The sequence below is a fragment of the Lethenteron reissneri genome, unplaced genomic scaffold (assembly GCF_015708825.2).
Source record: "Lethenteron reissneri isolate LAM-NWPU_2019-01 unplaced genomic scaffold, ASM1570882v1 scaffold_1349, whole genome shotgun sequence".
In the NCBI taxonomy this organism is placed as follows: Eukaryota; Metazoa; Chordata; class Hyperoartia; order Petromyzontiformes; family Petromyzontidae; genus Lethenteron; species Lethenteron reissneri.
The window spans coordinates 1-22,875 of NW_026891057.1; the positions used below are offsets into that span (position 1 = coordinate 1).

At 45.1% G+C, this 22,875-nt stretch overlaps 1 protein-coding gene across 1 annotated transcript; it reads left to right on the top strand.

Moving 5' to 3' along the window:
- The first annotated feature begins 5,399 nt into the window (after nt 1-5,399).
- Nucleotides 5,400-18,089, top strand: LOC133362047 (helicase POLQ-like). Its single transcript, XM_061581017.1, has 14 exons — nt 5,400-5,628; nt 6,400-6,475; nt 6,595-6,692; nt 7,205-7,312; nt 8,552-8,697; nt 10,993-11,226; nt 11,740-11,881; nt 12,407-12,514; nt 13,948-14,182; nt 14,846-15,003; nt 15,482-15,580; nt 16,170-16,346; nt 16,463-16,576; nt 17,230-18,089. Exons 1-14 carry the CDS (start codon nt 5,500-5,502, stop codon nt 17,314-17,316), a joined length of 1,911 nt encoding a protein of 636 aa, XP_061437001.1. The 5' UTR covers nt 5,400-5,499; the 3' UTR covers nt 17,317-18,089.
- Nucleotides 18,090-22,875: the final 4,786 nt, after the last annotated feature.

The following is a 22,875-nucleotide window of genomic DNA, read 5'->3' on the forward strand; positions in this document are numbered from 1 at the left end:
GTCTCATTCTGTGAAACGCAGCAGAGAGAAAGCGGGTCTCACACCGAGCAAAGACAAAGTCGTGGTGCACTGTGTGGCTAAAAGACGAAGTGGGCGTGCAGACATTCTCGTGAGGCAACGGATTCCCATTCGTGTGGAGACTTTAAATTCATGGATCCTCCTGATGATTGCAAAGAGCTCCCTTCGCAAGTCTTTATCGCAGATGTCGTGGCGAAGAAGCTCGGTTTATCAGGCAACAGCTGCGACGCGCCGGAGGTAAACGAACTTTGTTTTCATAGTCCAGTACAGGATGCAGAGGTCGCAAACGGGTTTTTGATTCCTTACCCGTACCCGGCCGCACCAGGGTCGCAAATGGTACCCGTACCCTGCCAGGTACAGGTAGCCGTATCCTACCCGTACCCTACCCGAAAATGAGTGACAAACCGGTTACTCACGGTTACTCACCAGTGCTCACGGCCTACCCGTACCCAGACGCACCAGGGTCGTAAACTGGTACCCGTACCCGGCCGGGTACGGGTATGCCGGGTATCGGGTTAGGGTAGCCGGGTATCGGGGTACCCGGTTGCAACCTCTGACAGGATGATCCATTCATAGATACAGCACTAAAGCCATACAAATATGTGGAACAATATCGAGAAATGCTATTTCAAAGCCTCTACACGTCCATCACCTATAACAATCCACTCGTTACATGTGTACCTTCGTGCATTGCTTTCCCAACAATCAGTCACCTGTGGAGAGGAAGTACTGTAATAGGGTCGTGAAAAACCAGGGCCCCTTAACATCGCCGCACCCCACCACACACTCGCAACTTATTTGGATTGGAAGTTGTCCGCGAGAGTCATTGCTGATGCGAATTCGTTGTTTCCCTTTGAAGTGTGATGGTGAGGACAGAAGCGATGCCATGCGTGGGGAATGTGACAGTGTTGCAGGAGACATCTCACTCGTGGATGTACTACTTGAAAAACAGCACAACCAAGACAATTGTTCACAGACGTTCAATCTTACTCAGAAAGACCCAGAACCACAAAAGTGGCTTCCCAAGAAGCTTACGCAACACTCGGCTTTGTCTTGTGGGACTATATTGGGCTGTGACAATACTGGTCAAATGAAAACACACAATGTGGAACAATTGCTGCCTCGTGACTGGAATAAGAATACACTAAAGAGAACAGAATATAATCCTCTACACATCGCACAAAATGTACAGACTGAGCCGCATCACGGTTTTTTACGCAAATATTGTAGGAAACGACATTCGGAGCTCGTCGAGAGGCAATTCTCAAAATGCAAAACTTCCAAAGCTCGATGGAACCATTCGCACGTTAACGTCTAATTCTCAAGCTGACGCACAAACAGGTTGCTTTCATTCGGAGGATGAGATAAAATTGGCTGATATCTTAACGGACGATTTAGAATGTACTATTACCACCAGAAAACCGCCAAAACCCACTTGTGCTTCTGCACTTTCGGAAGCAAATGACTCAAATGCTGCCTTTAGTGAAGAGGCTGACCACATCGCTCGCGGAAGAGCCGACGGTTCTTCAACAGCAAATGCGCTTGGAGTGGAAAATATAAAAGTAGCCGCAGATGTAGCCAACAAGGGCACGAGCATAAGAGATCGCATCAAGAAAACGCTCGTGGCAAACGCGTGGGCGGCAGCTACCCGCGTGGTCTCGCGCACCAGGCACCTGCAGGAGTCTGCGCTGTCGCACGAGAGACAGATCGCCACGGAGACTTGTGCTGATGACAGCCAGTTTGAGATTGGGCCTTTCTATGGGCTTCCCACGAAGGTGCACAGCCTTCTGCAACAACAGCGTGGCATTAAAGAGCTCTACGGTAATGTTTGCTGTTTTTTACACTCGGATATTTACGCGAAACTGTCTCTCGGTTTTTTTTCATGCCAACATATCTTTTTTTTTCTCTCGTGGGAGAAATGGTAATTGAATAGTATTTGGCGGACTTACTCTTTGGTTCTTTCGGTAAAGTCACGTAGAAAGAGAAAATAATGAATTAAATACTAGCAAACGACATTTCGATTGCAACACAATCAATCGTCATCAGGTACAAATGAAAGAGAAAACAAAGCCTAGTAAACTTAGAAATATAATGCAATACAACACAGATAGTCGGCTAACATAACGGTCAACACCCTACCTGGATTGATTACGCTCTTCCAAGATTGCTAAATTTAATAGAGAGATTAAACAGAACAGGAGACACACAGACAGACACATAAGCAGAGAGAGACAACACAGAGACACACAGAGAGAGACAAACAACATAGGCACACAGACACAGAGACACACAATATAGACACACAGACAGACATATAAGCAGAGAGAGACAACACAGAGACACAGAGAGACACAACATAGGCACACAGAGAAACGACGCCTCTGTGTCGAGGCCTTAGATAGAGAGAGGGGGTAGAGAGAGAGGGGGTGGGGGGTACAGAGAGAGGGGGGCAAAGAGTGAGGGGGGCAGAGAGGGAGGGGGGGGTTGAGAAATTAATTTTAGTACATGGTGGAATTTTGCTAAATGTATTTTACCAATTTGTTTTTGTTATAACAGCATATCACTGCTTATTTGATTCGTACTGTAAACGTTTACACATCACCAGTGTCGTGATGTAGCTGTCAAGCCTAATCCAATTTCTCACACATTAGGTGATGGTTGAAACATTTTTGTCGTCCTGCACGCAAGTTAATCATTTTAATCGGCGTTTTTGTTCTCTTAACGTGTAATAAGCCACCCGTTTGAAAAAAAATTAACCCGTAAAAACAAAGTTTTTCACTATAAATCCTTTATATGCATGGCGGCTAGAGTCCTCTCGTCCTCTGGCTTGAGATGGCTGCCACCTATCGGTCAGATGATTGCCTGCCACCATTAAGCAATTGGTAATTAAATATAATTTATTTTTTCCTAAAAAGTGTTAAAAGTTAGGAAAAAAAATTTAACGAGAATAAATTGTCACGCACAACGAGTCTGTGTGCAAAATGTCAGCTCGATTGGATCACGGGAAGTGGGTTAAAAAACGACCGAAAGATTTGCACGGTCGTAAGCGCGCAAGCAAGCACGCAAGCACGCAAGCGAACTTAATATAAAGGATTTAATTACAATTGACACATTCACGTGTTTCAGATTCTGCCGTGCATTTAATCATTCTCTTTTTATATTTGTGTCGACACATGACGCCGCAAAGCCTGGCAGCACGACTGCTTGTCCCTGGACTCCGTGAGACGAGGGAAGAATCTGATTTACTCTTTACCGACAAGTGGCGGCAAGACGCTCGTGGCAGAGATCCTCATGCTGAGGCAGCTGCTCTGCAAGAGAACGGACGCTCTGCTCATTCTTCCCTACGTTGCCATCGTCCAGGAGAAGGTAACGATCGCTTTTGTACACGCACATTTCCACACCGACACAGCAGCATAAATGCGGTTATACGAATGACTCTTTGGTTCTTTCGGTAAAGTGACGTATAAAGAGAAAATGATCAATTAAATACTAGCATACGACGTTTCAATTGCAACGCAAGCAATCGTCATCAGGTATAAATGAAATAGAAACACAAATCTAGTATACTTAGAAATGTAATGTAATACAACAGAGAGTCGGATAACATAACAGTCAACACCCTACCTGGTTGATTACGTTCTTCCTGAGAATACTAAATTTGAGAGAGAGATTAAACAGAACCAGAGACATATAGACAGACATATAAGCAGACAGATATCACAGAGATACATAGAGAGAGAGAGACGTACAAAGGCACACAGAGAAACCACGTCTCTGTGTCGAGGCCTATGTTTTGTCTCTATGTAAAGTCCTCCAAGATAAGTCAACTGAGGCAGCCGGGAATTTGGAAGTCTCGTTGAAATATTTCCGTCTTGGCTTAGGAACAGATACTCGGATGCAGAGTACAATCTCGGGTTCATCAATTATTCCCACACGACACACAATTGTGATGTGTCGCCGCTGCTACTGCTGCTGCTGCTACTGTCGGGGTCGCTAGCCCCCGAGATCCCTCCCTCGATGATGCTTACGGCCGGGCTAACCTCATCAATCGCCCCCCCGCTGCTGAGCGAAACCGCTGCTAGGTTCCTCACCCATGGTGTGGGAGCCGTCGCCCGAGGATTCCCCTCCCCCGCGGGTCCGCGTAGTAGGCATGGTTGGATACCGCGTAGTATTATGTCCCCCTTTACGCTACCACGATACCTCCCTTTCCTAATCGCGTACCTGCGACCCACACGGAGCGAACGTACGCACACACACACACCGCTCCGTGCACTCCAACTCCACACTGACTACTCGCGTTATGATCGTGCACCTGTATCACACACGGAGTGAACACACGCGACACCTACTCTCGCACCGCTCTGCGCAGCGCTCCCCCGAGGCGAGCCGCAGCACTACAGAACCACTGCGTACACACGCTCACCCACGCGCTCACACTGCACGACAAGATCACGCGAGACCACGCTTCGCTATTAATGATTTATTATCCGCTACCTGGAACTAGATGTTAATCAGTGAGTCGACGAGGCTGGCCTACGCTGATACCTCTATACCTATTCCCCATTTATCTGCTATGATTCTAATTCACCTTCTTACTCACTGTTAAGTGTCCACGGCGGTCCGCTGATCCTTGTGCTAACCGCGTGCCTCGGTGCGTCGCACGGACGTCCGGGTCGCTGGCTCGAGCTGCGTCTGGTCGCCTGGCGCTGGAGTAAGAGAGCGATTTCCCCTCTGCGCCCCTCTATTTATCCTCCCTACCTCAAAGGGGATGCTGCGCTGAACATGGGCTCGCGCACCTCGAGCCCGCGCACGGCGGTTCCGGGCGCTTTTGATCTGCTAATCAGTGAGCGGCGTTGGCGGCGTACATCCTAATTAATCCCTTACCCTTCCTAACAATGGGGCCTGCGCGCTCAAGCGTAATTATCCCAACCCTCCATGACTATGCGCAACAGCTCCTGCGGTCCCGCTATTCATGCTGTCCCGTCCCTCCCCTGCTTGCCCCGTCGACCCGTGGGGGTGTGTGTGGGGGGAAATGCGCCTCAACCGCGGTGGCCGAATGCCCCATGCCGCGACCACACCATATTAAGGCTGGTCGCAGCGCCGCGGCGCAACGTAGCACGGGGGAGGTCGTCCAATTCCCTGATCGCCGGAAACCGTGAGAGTTAACCCCGATAAGGGTTTTTCGGATAAAAACCGGTCGGCCAGGTGACCTCCCCTCGGAGCTCTATGGGGGGGGGGGGGGAAATGCGTGCGGGTGTGTTCGTGTGAGGTGAGGTGAGGGGGACGCGGGGTTGGCTCCGTTGCTTGGTGGTGGCGAGGTCGGGGATTTGGGCGCCTGCCGAACGGCTTCATGGCGGCGGCATCACACTACTACTGCTGCTACTACTGCTGCTGCTGCTGCTCGAACAGGTGCGGAGCCTGTCTGTGTTTGGTGTGGAGCTTGAAATCTTCATAGAGGAATACGCGGGAAGCAAGGGGCGCATGCCACCGCGAAAACACCGAAAGAAGAATTCTCTCTACATCGCCACCATTGAGAAAGCCCACAGCCTGGTCAACGCCCTTCTAGAGGAGGGGCGCATGAAGGAGATTGGCCTGATCGTTGTGGATGAGGTATGCGGCATTCATTATTTAATTACAGAGAATAATTGGCATCCTGCAAATGTCATTACAAATGTTACGTATTAATGTTCATCATCGTCATAATCAGCCGTCGTGAATCTACTTCTGGATGAGGGCATCCCCAAGCCTCCGCCATCTTGCACAGGCCCACAATGCAACAGTCCACCCAGCAGCAGCAGCACACGAGCTGTGACGTCAGTGCAATGTAGTGTTGAGTCTCATTTGCAGCGACGTACTAATGGTTTGATAATTGTTTTTTTACCCTTCTATCTGGCAACAAAACTGACACATTTTTTACGAGGCGTCATGTTTGCATAGACCACAATACCTGCAGTCATAATACAAACAAAAAACATAACTCTGATAATGATATGCACTGTCCTTGAAGTTGATTGGTCCACACCCAAGACAGCTTTCCTTAGAGCCTTTTGGCGTCATCTGGTCCAACCCATGTGAGACTAGGCTCTAAGGAAAGCTGTCTCGGGTGTGGACCAATCAACTTCAAGGACCATGTGAGACTAGGCTCTAAGGAAAGCTGTCTCGGGTGTGGGCCAATCAACTTCAAGGACAGTGCATACATTATCAGAGTTGTGTTTTTTGTTTGCATTCCGACCGCAGGTATTGTGGTCTATGCAAACATGGCTCCTCGTAAAAAAAGTGTCAGTTTTGTTGCCAGATAGAAGGGTAAAAAACCAATTATCATGTTTTACTGGCAAATGAGGTCCCAATGGTGTACTATATGGTTTGTTGCGTGGTCTGTAGCTGCACATGTTGGGCGAAGGTGGCAGCCGTGGGGCCACCCTGGAGCAGACGCTGGCCAAGGTTCAGTATGCGTCAAGTACGTTTGTTCTCACCCTGCAGTTATCATACATTACTGCGGGTTTCCAGTCGTCGTTGTGGTGATTCAGTTCCATCTGTGATTCAGTGTGGTGTTGCATTCGCTTGATTCTATTGCAGAAACAACTCAGGTCATCGGTATGAGTGCCACTCTGAGCAACATCAAGGACTTGCAAAAATTCCTGAATGCGGAGTTGTACACTAACGATTTTCGACCGGTAGGAATCACATTCATCTTCTTGGTTCTTTCGGTAAAGTCACGTAGAAGGGAAGTAATAAAATAATAAAAATAAAACAATAAAATAATTCTCACGACGTTTCGGCCACAACGCAAGCAGCCGTTTTTTTTTTTGTCAAGACGCTCTTCACCCCTCCATCCCAGCTTAAATAGTCGCCCCAAGCCTGGGGTGTGTCATTCAGACTCTGTCTTCTCGACAGACCTGTTCTACACCTGAGGACGGCCGCTTGCGTTGTGGCCGAAACGTCGTGAGAATTATTTTAAAATGTTTTATTTTTATTATTTTATTATTTCCATCCTACGTGACTTTACCGAAAGAACCAAGAAGATGAATCCTGCAGTCACGAAAGCTTTACATCGAAAAGAATCACATTCTTATTATTATTATTATTGAAAGTTTAATTTTCATAAAAATGTTGCGCAACTGATGTGTGAAAGATACACGTCTTCAGCCTCTTACAAAAGTCTACATGGCTGCCGTGATCCTCACAGGTCCAGTTAAGAGAGTACATTAAGCTTGGAGACTCTATCTACGAGGTAAACAACAAGGCTCGGTGTCCAGAAGAAAGCTTCAGTTTTATCCGACTGCTCAGTCACAAGGTGAGTGCACAGACATCAATGGAAATAAAATAGGCACACAAGCTTTTGAACAGCTTTCAAGTTTAAATAACCTGTGAAATATATATCTGGACAGATGGATAGAGGAAGCAGACATTGCTTCTTCTTCTTGGTTCTTTCGGTAAAGTCAAGTCGAAGGGAAGTAATAAAATAGTAAAAATAAAACATTATACAATAATTCTCACGACGTTTCGGCCACAACGCAAGCAGCCGTCCTCAGGTGAAGACCAGGTCTGTCGGGGAGACAGCGTCTGACCTGGTTTTCACCTGAGGACGGCTGCTTGCGTTGTGGCCGAAACGTCGTGAGAATTATTTTATTATGTTTTATTTTTATTATTTTATACTTCCCTTCTACGTGATGACTTTACCGAAAGAACCAAGAAGAAGAATCCCTGCAGTCACGAAAGCTTTAAATCGAAAGAGACATTGCTTGTTGATTTTGTTATTGATACTCTCCACAATGACGTGATTGATTATTTTCTGAAATGCACAGTTACGTCTATTGACATTTCACGATGGGCTACATGTGATGGTTGTCAAAGCTTGTTCAAGAACGAGCCACTTTGCCATTCGCCTAGGTAGGTCCCTGCGGGCCACACGGTAGCAAAGCTCTCTTCCTACGCTACAGGAATTTTGCTGGAGCAGCCAGACCTGATGACGGACGCTTGTGTAGCCTTCGAAACGTCGTGATTTAATGTAGCTGTAGTAGTAGGTTTTTACCCTTTTAAACTGGTACAAAACTGACACCTTTATACAAGGCATCATGTTTGCAATAACCACAACACAAGTAGTCAAAAAAGCAAACAAAAATAAGCAAAAATAAGCAACTTTGATAATGATAATAATATGCACTGTCATCAGAGTTGCTTATTTTTGTTTGCATTTTTGACTACTTGTGTTGTGGTTATTGCAAACATGATGCCTTGTATAAAGGTGTCAGTTTTGTACCAGTTTAAAGGGTAAAAGCCTACTACTATATTTTGCCACTGGTAAAAGAGAGGTCTCATAGTGTTAATGTAGTTGTTTTCACTTTTTTATTTTTTACCCTTACCCCACGTGACTTTACCAGAAAAACCAGAGAGTTTGGTAGCAGAGCGTTCGCATTCCCCGGTTCTCACCGGCCAGTTATCACCACGACGCACTCCGTACGTGGCCCAAGGCGGTCGGCTGGTCACATGCCCCTGTGCTACGTCGTGGCTGCTGTGTGTGCTGCGGCGACAGTACTCAAGCGCAATGCTGAAGACGGACCCAGACCACATCGTGGCTCTGGTCACGGAAGTCATCCCCGCTCACTCCTGTCTCGTCTTCTGCCCCACGAAGAAGAACTGCGAGAATGTGGCAGAGATGATCTGCAAGTACCTGGCAAAGTACGTGTACCTCTACATTGCAGTCGTACATCTTGCAAGAGTTACTCCTTGATGTCACATTAGAAGGCAGTTGTTCGATGTATTTACGTCGGTGTGTCAAATATCTTTAACGTGCACAATTGAGTTTTGAGAGTTGCTTGAATACAATCTATACTTTCAATACCAAATGCAAAAAAGCATCGTGTTGTTTAAACTGGAAATTCCTGAAGGCTCTTGTGCATTTCTTAAAAATGTTTACACCGATCTGTGCAGATTTTTTTTGGTATTTTCCTCAAGGGAAAGTGACCTTGCAGGGGGCAGTCCGAATTCATTCCTGAGACCCCGTTCGCAAGTCTAATGGTTCATTACGAGCGGAACACAATAATGCGCTTATTTAAATGCCCATCAGGTCAGTGTTGTGAAGTGTGTTACAGTTCAACAATAAGGAAAGCATTGTTAAACTCATAATGAATAAGAAATACTGTACTTTTACACTTGGTACTGTAAAAAGTACTGTATTGTAAATAAAACTAAAAATAAAGTAACACAAACAGAAAAAACACTTTTTTTATTTTCATTTACCTTGAGTCCTAGGTCGTAGTCGTAAGGGGGGCAATGAGACCCCGGGGTCCCGAAATAAACAGAAGTCAAAATCGTAATTAACAAATTATATTTTTGGCGACTCTCTCCCACCGCGCACATCAACGCAGCGACCCACCAGAAATCATTCTTCTCGTTCTTCACCGAGCACCCGTCAGTTGCCAAAGTTGCCGTAGTCATAAATACAACTTTGATTAGAGGAATAGATTGCCGTGTCGTTCGTCTTCAACAGACACAACGTGACGTCGCAACGCAGTTTGTGCGAGAGCCGGGGGCTTATGGGACCCCGGGGTCCCGCCATAAGGTTTAATTGCGCGCACACGCACACGCACACACACCGCACACACACACGCACACACACGCACACACACACGCACACACACGCACACACCACGCACACACACACGCACACACACACACGCACCACACACACACGCGCACACGCGCACACACGCACACACACACGCGCGCACACACACGCACGCACACGCACACACACGCACGCACACACACACACACGCACACACGTGCACACAAAGACAAAAGTCCCCCACATAGCCTTAACAGACTGTAGGAGCAAGTGCTGTTAGCGAGAAGTACTTTTGTAGACCGTTATGGCGCACGCGGGGGTGTGTGGCCAAAACCACGTCCGACCACCTTTGTCTCCCCAGTGGCGATGTTGACACACGGAGCCACTACAGGTGTTGGCTGTGGGCAAGAAAGGGTTTTATTCGCCACGACAGTTTGCACAGACAAGGAATGTACTATGGCAGGAAGGTGCATACATTCAACATGTAGGAATCTTAAAACTTAAATAAGTGGTATACAGTCTAACTATACTAAAATAACAAAGTCTAACTAATACTAAGGGGCTAAAGTATGTAAAATTTTGAATAAGTATACAATATAAGATGTACAATCTTAAAATACAAATAGGGTGACCTGTTGTAAATATGGCAAGGTGTAATTTTGTAGATGAAATGTTAAAGTGTAAAGTTCATTTTAAGCCCTTGGCCTTGCTGAAGAGGTCAACAGCGGATGGGAAGAAACTGTGTTTATGACGTGAGGTTTGGTCCTGATGGACCGCAGCCTTCTGCCGGAGGGGAGTAGCTGGTACAGAGAGTGTCCAGGGTGCGAGGAATCGGCCACAATCTTCCTCGCTCGCCACGATCACACTTTCCAACTCGCACGCGCAAACGCTCACTCCCAGCGCGAGAACGACCCGTCACATCTCGGTGAGGACCCGTACCCGTACACGGCCGCACCAGGGTCGCAAATGGGTACCCGTACCTGTACCCGGCCGCACCAGGGTCGCAAATGGGTACCCGTACCCGGCCGGTTCCGGGTACCCGTTCCCTACCCGTACCCTACCCGAAATGAGTGACAAACGGTGACTCACCAGTGACTCACGGCCTACCTGTACCCGGCCGCACCAGGGTTGCAAATGGGTACCCTACCCGTACCCGGCTGCACCAGGGTCGCAAACGGCTACCCGTACCCGGCCGGGTACGGGTAGCCGGGTATCGGGCAGGGTACGGGTATCGGGTACCCGGTTGCGACCTCTGGCCCCCACCCAGCAGCACATTGACAAACGGACTTCACAGCAGACGTCGACAGCGGCTGTCGACGTCGCCGCCTGGAGCGGAGAAAGCGCTCGCAGGTGACAACACCAGCGGCACCACCGCCCCCTTTCCGGCGCGTTCTGACCGCCCGCAGGACGTTCCTGCGTCACCGCGTGCAGGAGAAACGCGCGCTGCTCGCCGAGCTGCGGGCCGACGGGGAGCTGTGTCCCGTGCTGCGGCACACGGTCCCCTACGGCCTGGCCTACCACCACGGCGGCCTCACGGGCGAGGAGCGCCGCCTCATCGAGGAGGCCTACTTTGGCGGCACGCTCTGCCTGCTGGCGTGCACCTCCACGCTGGCGGCCGGCGTCAATCTACCGGCACGCAGGTTCGCCACCTCGGTCGTCGGTGCATTGCGGTGTCGGCCGCACCTCCGATTAGCACGGCTGGCTACGTACGGCGCGAAAGAAGTTGAGCGCGTGTGTACATAACCGCCGTGAAGTTAGCCATCAATCATGTTGTGAGTTGGGGGAGTGTTTTGGCATCGGCACGCCAGAGACGTTTAAAACGTGTAAATGAAAGATGTGCGCCTTCAATTTTAGATACTCATTCGCCACGCAGAAGCCATTGGCATAGCGCGGTAAAAAGTACGCGGTCACCTTGCACAAAGTCTCCGATGATTTTTAAGGTGGTACCACGTGTTGTTTGGCATGATGTTCTTGAAGAAGCTGTCAACACGTAGGGCGACATGTCGGACGTCGTGCCAAACGACAAGCGGCACGACCCGAAAGCACATCGGAGTGCTATGCGTCACAACCACGCTCGAATGTTTTTCTTGTTCGTCGATAACTTGTGGATCGTCTCCTGTGCCTCCTGCCCCAACGCACGCACCTGCCTTCAGGGTGATCCTCCGCTCCCCCTACATCGGCAATTCCTTCCTAAGCCGAAGCCAGTACAAGCAGATGGTGGGCCGTGCCGGGCGGGCGGGGATAGACGCGTCGGGAGAGAGCATCACCATCGTCAACAGCAGGGACAAGCCCAAGGTGTAGCGGCTGTTCTGCTGCCATGCTCCCAATGTTAGAATTAGCTGAAGGACGTCCCATTCAAAAGTTGAGCGTCTTGTTAAAATGATCACACCGGCCTACAGACCTTGTTCTTGTGTAGCGGAAGTGTGCTCTTTGTAATCGATTTCTCTGTCACCATTGGAACCTCCTTTGCCAGTCGCAAAATATGATTTAAAAAATTTACCCTTTTATCTGGCAACAAAACTGACACCTTTTTTACAAGGAGTCATGTTTGCATTGACCACAATACCTGCGGTCGGAATGCTAACAAAAACACAACTCTGATAATGTACGCACTGTCCTTGAAGTTGATTGGCCCACACCTGAGACAGCTTTCCTTAGAGCCTAGTCTCACATGGTGTTGGACCAGATGACGCCAAAATGCGCACAACTCAAAGACAACGCACCATCAGAGTATGAGAGCTCGGGGTGAAGCATTTACACCATTGGAACCTCATTTGCCAGAAGAAAAAATATGATTTTTCTGCGTTTTTCTACTTGTAGGTGGTGACGCTACTTGTGGGTGGACCATTTGAAGTTTGCCAGAGTAGCCTGGCACATGCAGATGGAAAAGGAGTTCAAAGCCTACTCCTGTCACTCATTGGCTTGAAGGTCAGTTTCTGTTCTGCTTATAACGTAAATTACGCACGAAATGAACTGCAGTGACGTTTCCATGGAAATGTTACGCAGCAACCAGGAGACAAGTCTGTTTAATAATACTCGGCACCTGTTTGTGTGTTTTTGGAGCCGATGTTTACCGTTTACAAACTGCTGGGGCAACAGATGCATGCATTTGACACGATACATTTGATATGAAACGGTTCGTGGTAGTTACATACTCAGAGTTTAAATAGATCATGCTTCATAATCAACGTTGTTGGGTTTAGATCGCCGCGTTATTTATAAATGTGTCGTAACCCTCCACCACCCGACACGGCCAATCAGTAAAAAAGTGTCACGTTGACAAAAGACAAAATAGTTCACTGCTTTAGCCCACCGGTGTGTTGAAGCGTGAAACCACAACATTTACAATTTGAGTAGCACGACGTTTCGCTGGTAATTGCATCCAGCATCATCATCGGGCAATTCGCCAGAATGGTGAGGCTCTGCTGTGTCTCCTGATCTTATATAGAGCAGCAGCAGCAGCAGAGTGATGTCATCATTAAGTCATCAACTCATCAGATCATGCTTGTTTGAGTGAACCCCAGGCTTGGATCGTCTTTTTAAGCTGGGTTGCAAATTATTTTGTCAAGGCGCTCTTCCACCTCCAACCCAGCTTAAATATATGCTAAACTCCTCTTGATATGCAAATTATTTTGTCAAGGCGCTCTTCCCCCCCTCCAACCCAGCTTAAAAACACGCTCCAAGCCTGGGGTTGTCATTCAGACTCTGTCTTCTCGACAGACCTGTTCCTCACCTGAAGACGGCTGCTTGCGTTGTGGCCGAAACGTCGTGAGAATTATTTTATTATGTTTTATTTTTCTTATTTTATTACTTCCCTTCTACGTGATGACTTTACCGAAAGAACCAAGAAGAAGACATTTATTGGTTTAGTAAAAATAAATGGTGCATATATATGTGTGTATCCCTTGCGATTTGAAACATTGTCACGATTTGGAGCAGTGATTCAAGAAGAAATATTTGTTTAACAATGTGGTGAGTTGTAATGCCAATAGAGGCTACAGAGTTCACGCAAATACATATTTCATGTATTCCTAGACGCACGATCAAGTGTGTAAGATGAGCGCAATGATGCATTTTTCTTGATGAATCCGAACCGCTACTCGCGTAATCATTTGCGTTGCTTGTTGACGATCGAACAAATATTACGAATTCTAGATTTGAAGCTTTCGTGACTTCAAGGATTCATACCCTTAGTTCTTTCGGTAAAGTCACCGTGTAGGTAAAAAATGAAATGAAAATGAATAAAAATAAAACGTGAATTTTAATTTCATTTTTTACCTACGTGACTTTTACCGAAAGAACTAAGGGTATGAAATATTACGAATTGACAAACCGCATTTACAACCCTTTGCTGGTAACAGATCGCAACGGACATCGACGCTATCCATCGCTTTTTGGAGACCACCCTGTTTGGGGTGCAGCAGCAGCAGCAGGAGGGTGGTGGGATGAAGAAAGTCAGGGATCTGTGCCGGCACTGCCTGCAGCAGCTGCAGCAGGCGGGCCTGGTGAGGCTCTGCAGGAGGTCCGAGGGAGACGCTGCTGCACCCTCTGAGCAGCTGCTGGAGGTTACCAAGCTTGGTCAAGCCACATACAAGGGTAGTAATATTCGTCTTCTTGCTTCTTTCGGTGAAGTCACATAGAAGGGAAATAATAAAATAAGAAAAATATAACATAAAATAATATAATAATTTATTTTATTATGTTTTATTTTTCTTATTTTCGGTAAAGTCACGTAGAAGGGAAATTATAAAATAATAAAAATAAACATTGTAAAATAATAGAATATAATATATTTTATTATGTTTTAGACTGCAGGGATTCATCTTCTTGGTTCCTTCGGTAAAGTCACCTAGAAGGAAAAAAAAATAAAACTTAATAAAATAATATAATAAAATATTTAATGTTTTATTTTTTTATTTTATATTTCCCTTCTACGTGGCTTTACCGAAAAATTATAAAATAACAATGTATTTTATAATGTTTTATTTATTTTATTATTTCCCTTCTACGTGACTTTACCAAAAGAACCAAGAATATGAATCCCTGCAGTCACGAAAGCTTTAAATTGAAATCTACAAGGTAGATGTTTTTTTTGCGAAGCTAAATCTCACTTTTAAGGCAAGCCTGACATTTACTTTCAAAGTGACGCTGTAGTCGGCTTCGTGCACGAGCGCACGTGCACGAGCGCACGTGCACGAGCGCACGTGCACGAGCGCACGTGCACGCACGCAGTGTTCTAATGTCGTGTTTGTCTCGCAGGATCCGTCGATTTGGCTTTTTGTACCGTGCTGTACCGAGATCTAAAAGCGGGCGTTGAAGGCTTGGTGCTGAATAACTACCTGCACCTCATCTACCTGGCGACGCCGTACGACTTGGTCTCTCAGTGCAGACCGGACTGGAACACGTACATGCGACAGGTGTGGACACATTGCATCACGATATGTAACAACAATACATATAATCGGCTTATTTAAATGTTGAATTATAGATAACGCTCTGATTTGTGAAAGTGATAGCTTCTTTTAAGATTGTTATAAGGGTATTGAGATTGGTGGGCTATGTGTAGAAGCTTTAAAATTATCTTAATATATCACTATTATTTGAAATGGGTTATTCTGTATTTGAAAATGCTACATTCATTGTATTAAATGATACCCTTAATTCTAGATTTGAAGCTTTCGTGACTGCAAGGATTCATATTCTTAGGTTTTTTCGGTAAAGTCACCAGGTAGGTAAAAAATTTAAATTAATAAAAGTTAAATAAGATAAAAATAAAATATGAATTTTACTTTTTTACCTACGTGACTTTACCCAAAAAATCTAAGAATATGATGCCCTTAATGAATGCTAAGCTGTTAAAAAAATGCACAGGACATGTGTTTGTTTGTTTTGTAGTTTAATCAGCTGGATGTGACGGAACAGAAAGTGGCCACGGTCATTGGTGTTCCAGAGAGCTTCATCGCCAGGAAAGTAGCCGGACAAAGCACAAGACAGGTGCCTAGGTTTTTAAGCCAAAGATTTTAATGGTTTTGATGTTCTTATTACCTGTGCCTACTTTACAATGTCAGAGATTTACACCATTGGAACCTCCTTTGCCAGTAGCAAAATATGATATTTTGCTTCCCCCGAGCTCTCATACTCTGATGGTGCATTGTCTTTGAGTTGTGCGCCTTTTGGCATCATCTGGTCCAACACCATGTGAGACTAGGCTCTAAGGAAAGCTGTCTCGGGTGTGGACGAATCAACTTCAAGGACAGTGCATACATTATCAGAGTTATGTGTTTTGTTTGCATTTTGACCGCAAGTGTTGTGGTTAATGCAAACATGATCCCTTGTATAAAGGAGTCAGTTTTGTCGTCAGATAGAAGGATAAAAAACAATTATCAATGCCAATGAAGTAGTGATATCTGGCATGAAGCTGTTGTACAGTGCCGCGTATTGTTTACAGCAGAGACGTGAACACCTCGTTAGATAACCTGTCGTAAAAGTATAAGAAAGGCATACAAGTTAAAATCATGCCATGGTTTTTAAATTAATACGAAACGTCGTGGAATCGTTTGTTTTGCCTTTGGGTGTGTGACAGAAAGCGGTGGACGAGCGAGTAGTGAACAGATTCTACCTGGCCTTGGTCCTCTACGCCTTGTACAAACAGACATCGGTGTGGAAAGTCGCCTCCAAGTTTGGCCAAAATCGTGGCTTCATTCAAAACCTGGTGGGATCTGCAGCAGCCTTTGCCTCCTGCATCATGCATTTTTGCCAGGTAAAGTGTCCGCATCACTGGACACAGTGGCATCTTAAGAGCCCATTGATATGAATCGTGTTCATCCGGTTATGATTGTGAACTGACCACCTGCAGTCTTTGTCTTTACCCTGAAGGAACTAGACGAGTTCTGGGCATACCAACTCCTGTTTGCTGATCTCCCACAAAAGCTCTCCTACTGTGTCAAGTCAGAATTGATTCCACTCATGCAGGTGGCTGGAGTGAAGGAGGTATGGACATGCTGCCACCACATCAGTCACACAGCGACACGTTCATCCAGTGACAATATTCAGATGTTTAAATGTTCGTTTTCTTCAAGTCCAGAGCCCGCCAACTGTATAAAGTTGGCTTGAAGTCCCTGGCAATGCTGGCCAACGCTGAGCCCAAGGATCTGGTGCAACAGATTGAGTTCCTGCCACTCAGAAAGGCCAAGCAGATCGTTTTCTCTGCCAAAGTAACCCTCCAACCTCCCACCCAGCCCCACCCTCCCCACCCTCCCCACCCAGCCCCTCCCCACCCAACCCCTCCACACCCTCCCCACCCAGCCCCACCCCCCACCCAGCCCCACCCTCCCCACCAAGCCCCTCCCCACCCTCCCCACTCAGCCCATCCACACCCTCCCCTCCCCACCCTCCCCACCCAGCCCCTCCCCACCCTCCCCTCCCCACCCAGCCTCTCCCCACCCAGCCCCACCCTCCCCACCCAGCCCCTCCCCACCTTCCCCTTCCCACCCAGCCCACCCACCCATTTTTGGATGCACTTCGGACGGACGGACGGTCAGACGGACGGACACAATAATCCCCTGTGGGCTGGTGGAACCAGGTGGTTCCTGCCGGTACCAAGATTCTGATTTTGAGCCCCACCTGCGTTTTCTCTTTGCCAGCTCTTGCTGACGGACAGAGCTGAAGCGTTGCGAGAAGAAGCTGCAGAGCTGCTGGCCGTGCCCGCTCTCCCTCTCGCACTCACGTGACGACTTTGTTGAACTGCAGCAGGTTTTTGCTTTTTTAAACGCTGAATTTTAACGGTGTAGATCGTGTTCTAGATTTGAACCTTTCGCGACTGCAAGGATTCATACTCTTAGGTTTTTTCGGTAAAGTCACGTAGGTAAAAAATTTAAATGAATAAAAGTAAAATAAAATAAAAATAAAATAAAAATCAAACTCCCAAATCCTCAGATGATATACGGCCAATTTCCTCCAACAATGTGCTCGCCACACTTACACTTCCCATCGTGGTGCCTTGCGACAGACGCGTGTTTGTATGCTTGGACTCCTTTCGCATCGTATGTATCCAAGCGCGCTAATCGGAGGTACGGAGAAATGTTTCAGATGCGTGTCTTGATGTCCAGAGAAACATGTTGAGACAAATGGAGAGGAAAAAATGGTTGAGTTGCACAGACCAGGTTTTGCTATGATCTTCTGAGTACTGGAGTGTATGTTTTTTTTTATGATTTAATATTTACAAATGCAAAATTCTGCAATGTAGACACATATCGTTTTTAGGGTAAAATGGAAACTCTTATTCGCTGTTATTTTCACCGATTATTGGAGTGGTTTGTCCTGATATTCATATTTTGTTGGGGATTAATGTCGCTGCGTGGCTAAAATCCGCGGTTACCATTGATGGGTAATTTTGAGTGCCGCATTTACAGGTGAGGTCCCGCCCATCACCGCAACGTATCGGGAGTTCTGTACCTACTGAAGTAGCAGTCAGGTTCAACTTAAATAAAATATAAAAACACGAAATCTATATCTTTTTTAGTGTTACTTGTACAACTGAAAATGACAAAATGCACAAAACTTGTTTTTCCTAAGTATGCTGAACAATTTGTTCAGATGCTTAAGCTTCACGACATCAGCACTTGCAGCAGGTCATTTGTAATTCAAGAAAAATCCGTCAAACATTTTTTTGCAAATGGCATACGAAGTGCAAACCTAATGGCGAAGATAAGCAGCTGCATTGTCTACTGAGAGTGATCACAATGTCTAAGTAAAAATTCCCAATTATTTCCAATGGGACATGATCCAAACTGCAATGTGTAAAACCTTTGGTGCCACTGCAAAACATGCCGTACCACAACATTTGGGCATTTTAAGAATGAACGCTTGTCTCAAATTCTGAAGACGTTTAAAGTAACTGCATTTGAATATTTTGAAAACCCTATATTACATGCATACAGTACACACAGTAGAACACCATCAGTACAATTAAAGGTATTCAATTTGTAAAACTTAAATGGTGTAATGAAAAATGATAAAAGTTGCTCCTGTGTACAAAGAGTATTTCAGTTGTTTTGTTGCAAAAGAAGGCCAACATGAGAATTAGCTAGAAGAGGGAGGAAATAAATCTTTTGAAAATTGTTTACAAAAAGCAAATGAACACAATGTCTAAATGAAAAAGTAGGTGTTTCCGCCTCACCAACAGAGCACAGATCATCACAAACAAGAATAACCAAATAATGTCCAGATTTACACTTTTTAGAGCTGTCAAATGATTACAGATTTCAATTTTTCAAAAACCTCATCAGTTGCATACAAGATAAACAAAAAACATGCAACCAAATATTTAATAACGATGCAGAAAAACCTTCTACAAGTGGGTAACCGGGGCAGGAATTGCACAAACTCATGCTGTATTGCAAACACCAGCACCTCTAACAGACCTTTGTATTTTGTAATAATAAAATGTAAACTTGCACAACGGCCCATTGGGGCTACTGTGGCCTAAATCATGAATACAAAGTTTCGGTTTTAGCTCCATTTAGCCAAATATCTGCCAGTGACATACGTACACGCTGTGTTACAGACACCCCCACAGTTAACAGTTTGAATTAAAAGCAAAACACAGTACTAACCACTCCGCCTCCACATTACCATAATGGCTATTCTAGTAAACTATAAGCTCCGTAAAAATATGTCTATTCTTCAGATTAAACAGTCATGCATTTCTTACAGTGGACGCAGAAGATATACTGGTGCAAACAATAATAGATACATTCCTGCATCTAGTAGAGTACTGCCAACATGATAGTTTCCACAAAGATAAATGATGTGAAGTGCTTCAGTGAAAGCCGTGTAAATGATCAATAGCAGAAACAATTTTAAAACAAATTCTAGTTGCCATTATAATAGAAGCAAAATACACCAATTACTTGACAACCTCCAGCCAGAAGGCCAGAAATGTGGAGAAAATGAAGGAAATTGACAGGTCAAGCAAGAACTGGTAAATGGGAAGTTGACAAATCGGTCGTGATGCTCATTGTGGTGCATCTGGAAGCACGTAGAGGCTCCCTCCCACCCAGCCCCCAGCCCCACCCCCACACAGCCCCACCCAGCCCATCCCCCTCCCCACCCAGCCCATCCCCTCTCCACCCAGCCCCACCCCTCCCACCCCCCACACAGCCCCACCCTCCCCACCCAGCCCATCCCCTCTCCACCCAGCCCGACCCCTCCCAATTTTGGATGCACGACGGACGGACGGACACAATAATCCCTGTGGGCTGGTGGAACCAGGTGGTTCCTGCCAGTAATATCAGCATTGTTTGGGGACTCCTGGAATAGCAACGAAATTTCGCAGAACAAATGCGATGCAGTACAGCAAGTCCTCAACTTGCGCCGCTCCTATAGAAGCCGTTTCACTATAACGTCCCCAAACGAACTGGGGGACGTAATTAGATTTAAAATGCATTTGATTCATAAAGTTGTTTTGAACATTTAACGTCAAGAACGCCATCGTTCGGGACAGCGCACGTGACGACACGGCTCCCCCTAGTGGCCGCTAAAGCCACAGGTGACAACATCGCCGCCCACGCGATACTGAATGCAATCGATACTGAATACTGAATGCAATTGTACAGAAATGCATGCTAATGCACGATTTTTTATGAAACATTTTCAAATGCCTTATTAAAGCAGTTGATGTTATCCTCTTGGTTCTTTCGGTAAAGTCACGTAGAAGGAAAATAATAAAAATAAAACAATAAAATAATTATTTTATAAAAAGAATTATTTTCTTCTTGGTTCTTTCGGTAAAGTCACGTAGAAGGTAAATAATAAAATAATAAAAATACAACATTTAATAATTCTCACGACGTTGCGTTGTGGCCGAAACGTCGTGAGAATTATTTTATGTTTTATTTTTATTATTTTATTATTTTCCTTCTACGTGATGACTTTACCGAAAGAACCAAGAAGATGAATCCCTGCAGTCACAAAAGCTTTAAATCAGTTGACGTTACACAACATGGAAATACATTATTTTGAACTCAAAAGCACGTAATAGAAAGAAAAACACCTCAACAATTCCTTGCTGTGGGTAAACCGTGTTGCTGGTTGCGTACACACACAAGCACACAGTTCCATCTTAGTAACAACAATACAAATATGCTGATAAATACTCTGTTTCTTTCGCTAAAGCCACATAGGTATAAAAAAATTAACCCGTAAAAACAAAGTTTTTCACTATAAATCCTTTATATGCGTGGCATCGGTTTTATTTTATTATTCATTTCTGTTTTTCTTGAGTAAGAGTTTCATTTTTATCACATTGGTATTTTAAATTAAATATGAAAAAAAAATTCCTAAAAAGTTGAAAATTTTGGAAAAAAAATTTCACGAAAATAAATTGTCACGCACAACGAGTCTGTGTGCAAAATGTCAGCTCGATTGGATCACGGGAAGTGGGTTAAAAAAACGACCGAAAGATTTGCACGGTCGTAAGCGCGCAAGCAAGCAAGCAAGTGAACTTAATAAAAAGGATTTAATAAACAAAACTAAATCACGACGTTTCGATTGCAACACAATCATCATCATCATCATCAGGTGGGAAAACCACAGCGAGAACATTGTTTTGCTACCTACGTGACTTTACCAAAAGAACCAAAGAGTACGGATCGCTGCAGTGACGTACAACGTCAACTCCAGATCGCTGACAACCAAATCGTCCGTCGTGCCAGGCCGCCATGTTGGCCGAGTGGGTGGGCAGCACGCGCCACGGGCGGACAGAGCCCTGATTGGCTGAGGGCCGCGCGTGCGTCACGCCTCCCTCCCATTGGCTGCTGCTGCTGCTGCGGTCAACTCACCCGCCCACGTGGTCAGCACGTGACCTCAGAAACAGCTGCGACGTTCGTTTCAACGCCCCAGGCCTCTCCTCTCTCTCACCTCTCTCTCGTTTGCCTCCCTTACGACGCTTTGCTCGACATTGTTTGTGTTGCTCTACACCAACTGCTGCTGCTGCAGGTTCGACGGCGGACTGGTGAATCCCGTAGCGGGTACGTGGCCAAACACGCGTCTCCTCCTCCCTGTGCTACTCAGCGCTCACGCTCTTGACAGACAACTTGATCTCGTCCACATGTCTTAGCCACTCGGCGTTGTTGGATATGGACGTGATGAGTAATGTTACTAACTTTTTTAAAACACACGCGTTAATGAAATGTACCCTGCTGTTTGTAGATTTGAAGCTTTCGTGACTGCAAGGATTCATATTCTTAGGTTTTTTCGGTAAAGTCACGTAGAAGGGAAATAATTAAAAAAAGTAAACATAATAAAATAATATAATATCTTTTAATGTTTCATTTTTATTATTTTATTATTTTTATTAATAATATAACAATTTTTTTAATGTTTTATTTTTATTCTTTTATATTTTCATAATATAATAGAATATAATTTTAATGTTTTATTTTTATTATTTTATTATTTTTCTTCTACGTCACTTTACCGAAAGAACCAAGAAGATGTACCCTACTATTTCTAGATTTGAAGCTTTCGTGACTGCAATGATTCATATTCTTAGGTTTTTTCGGTAAAGTCACGTAGAAGGGAAATAATAAAATAAATAAAACAAAACACAAATAATATATTATTTTCTTATGTTTTATTTTTATTAATAATATATATTTTTTTATTATGTTTAATTTTATTATTTATTATTTTCCTTCTACGTGACTTTACCGAAAGAACCAAGAAGATGTACCCTACTATTTCTAGATTTGAAGCTTTCTTGACTGCAAGGATTCATATTCTTAGGTTTTTTTGCTAAAGTCACGTAGGTAAAAAAATAAAATTAATAAAAGTAAAATAAAAATAAAATAAAAATCACGACGTTTCGGAGGCAACACAAGCTTCCGTCTTCAGGTGGAACCGTCACAGCCCGCTTACTGTATCAAGTAACTTATTTTACTTTTATAAATTTTAACTTTTTTACCTACGTGACTTTACCGAAAAACCCTATGTACCGTACGAGTAATGGAAGAACTCCAGCAAGTGGCCCCGAGGCTTGCCGTGACGTCAGGGGCCGTGGTGACTTACAGCCAACGTGAGTTGAGCGTGGACAATTAGAGCCAAGGCGAAACACGACATCTAAAAATGACACTGGTCAACACACTTTGTCTGGCAATAAGATATTCCATAGGTCTTAATGTAATTTTGGGGTGCTGATTCCAAATCTGGCATCAGTTTTTGTCTATCACGTCAGGTTTTTGAGATATCAAATATTTCATTTTCAATAAAAAATGTAGAAGAAAAATATT

What these genes read in the sequence shown, in the direction of transcription:
- LOC133362047 (XM_061581017.1), top strand. Translation starts at nt 5,500, where the DNA reads ATGCCACCGCGAAAACACCGAAAGAAGAATTCTCTCTACATCGCCACC. An exon ending in CAAGGTTCAGTATGCGTCAA is followed by an intron (nt 6,476 to 6,594) that starts GTACGTTTGTTC and finishes ATTCTATTGCAG; the next exon opens with AAACAACTCAGGTCATCGGT. An exon ending in ACAGCAGGGACAAGCCCAAG is followed by an intron (nt 11,882 to 12,406) that starts GTGTAGCGGCTG and finishes TTCTACTTGTAG; the next exon opens with GTGGTGACGCTACTTGTGGG.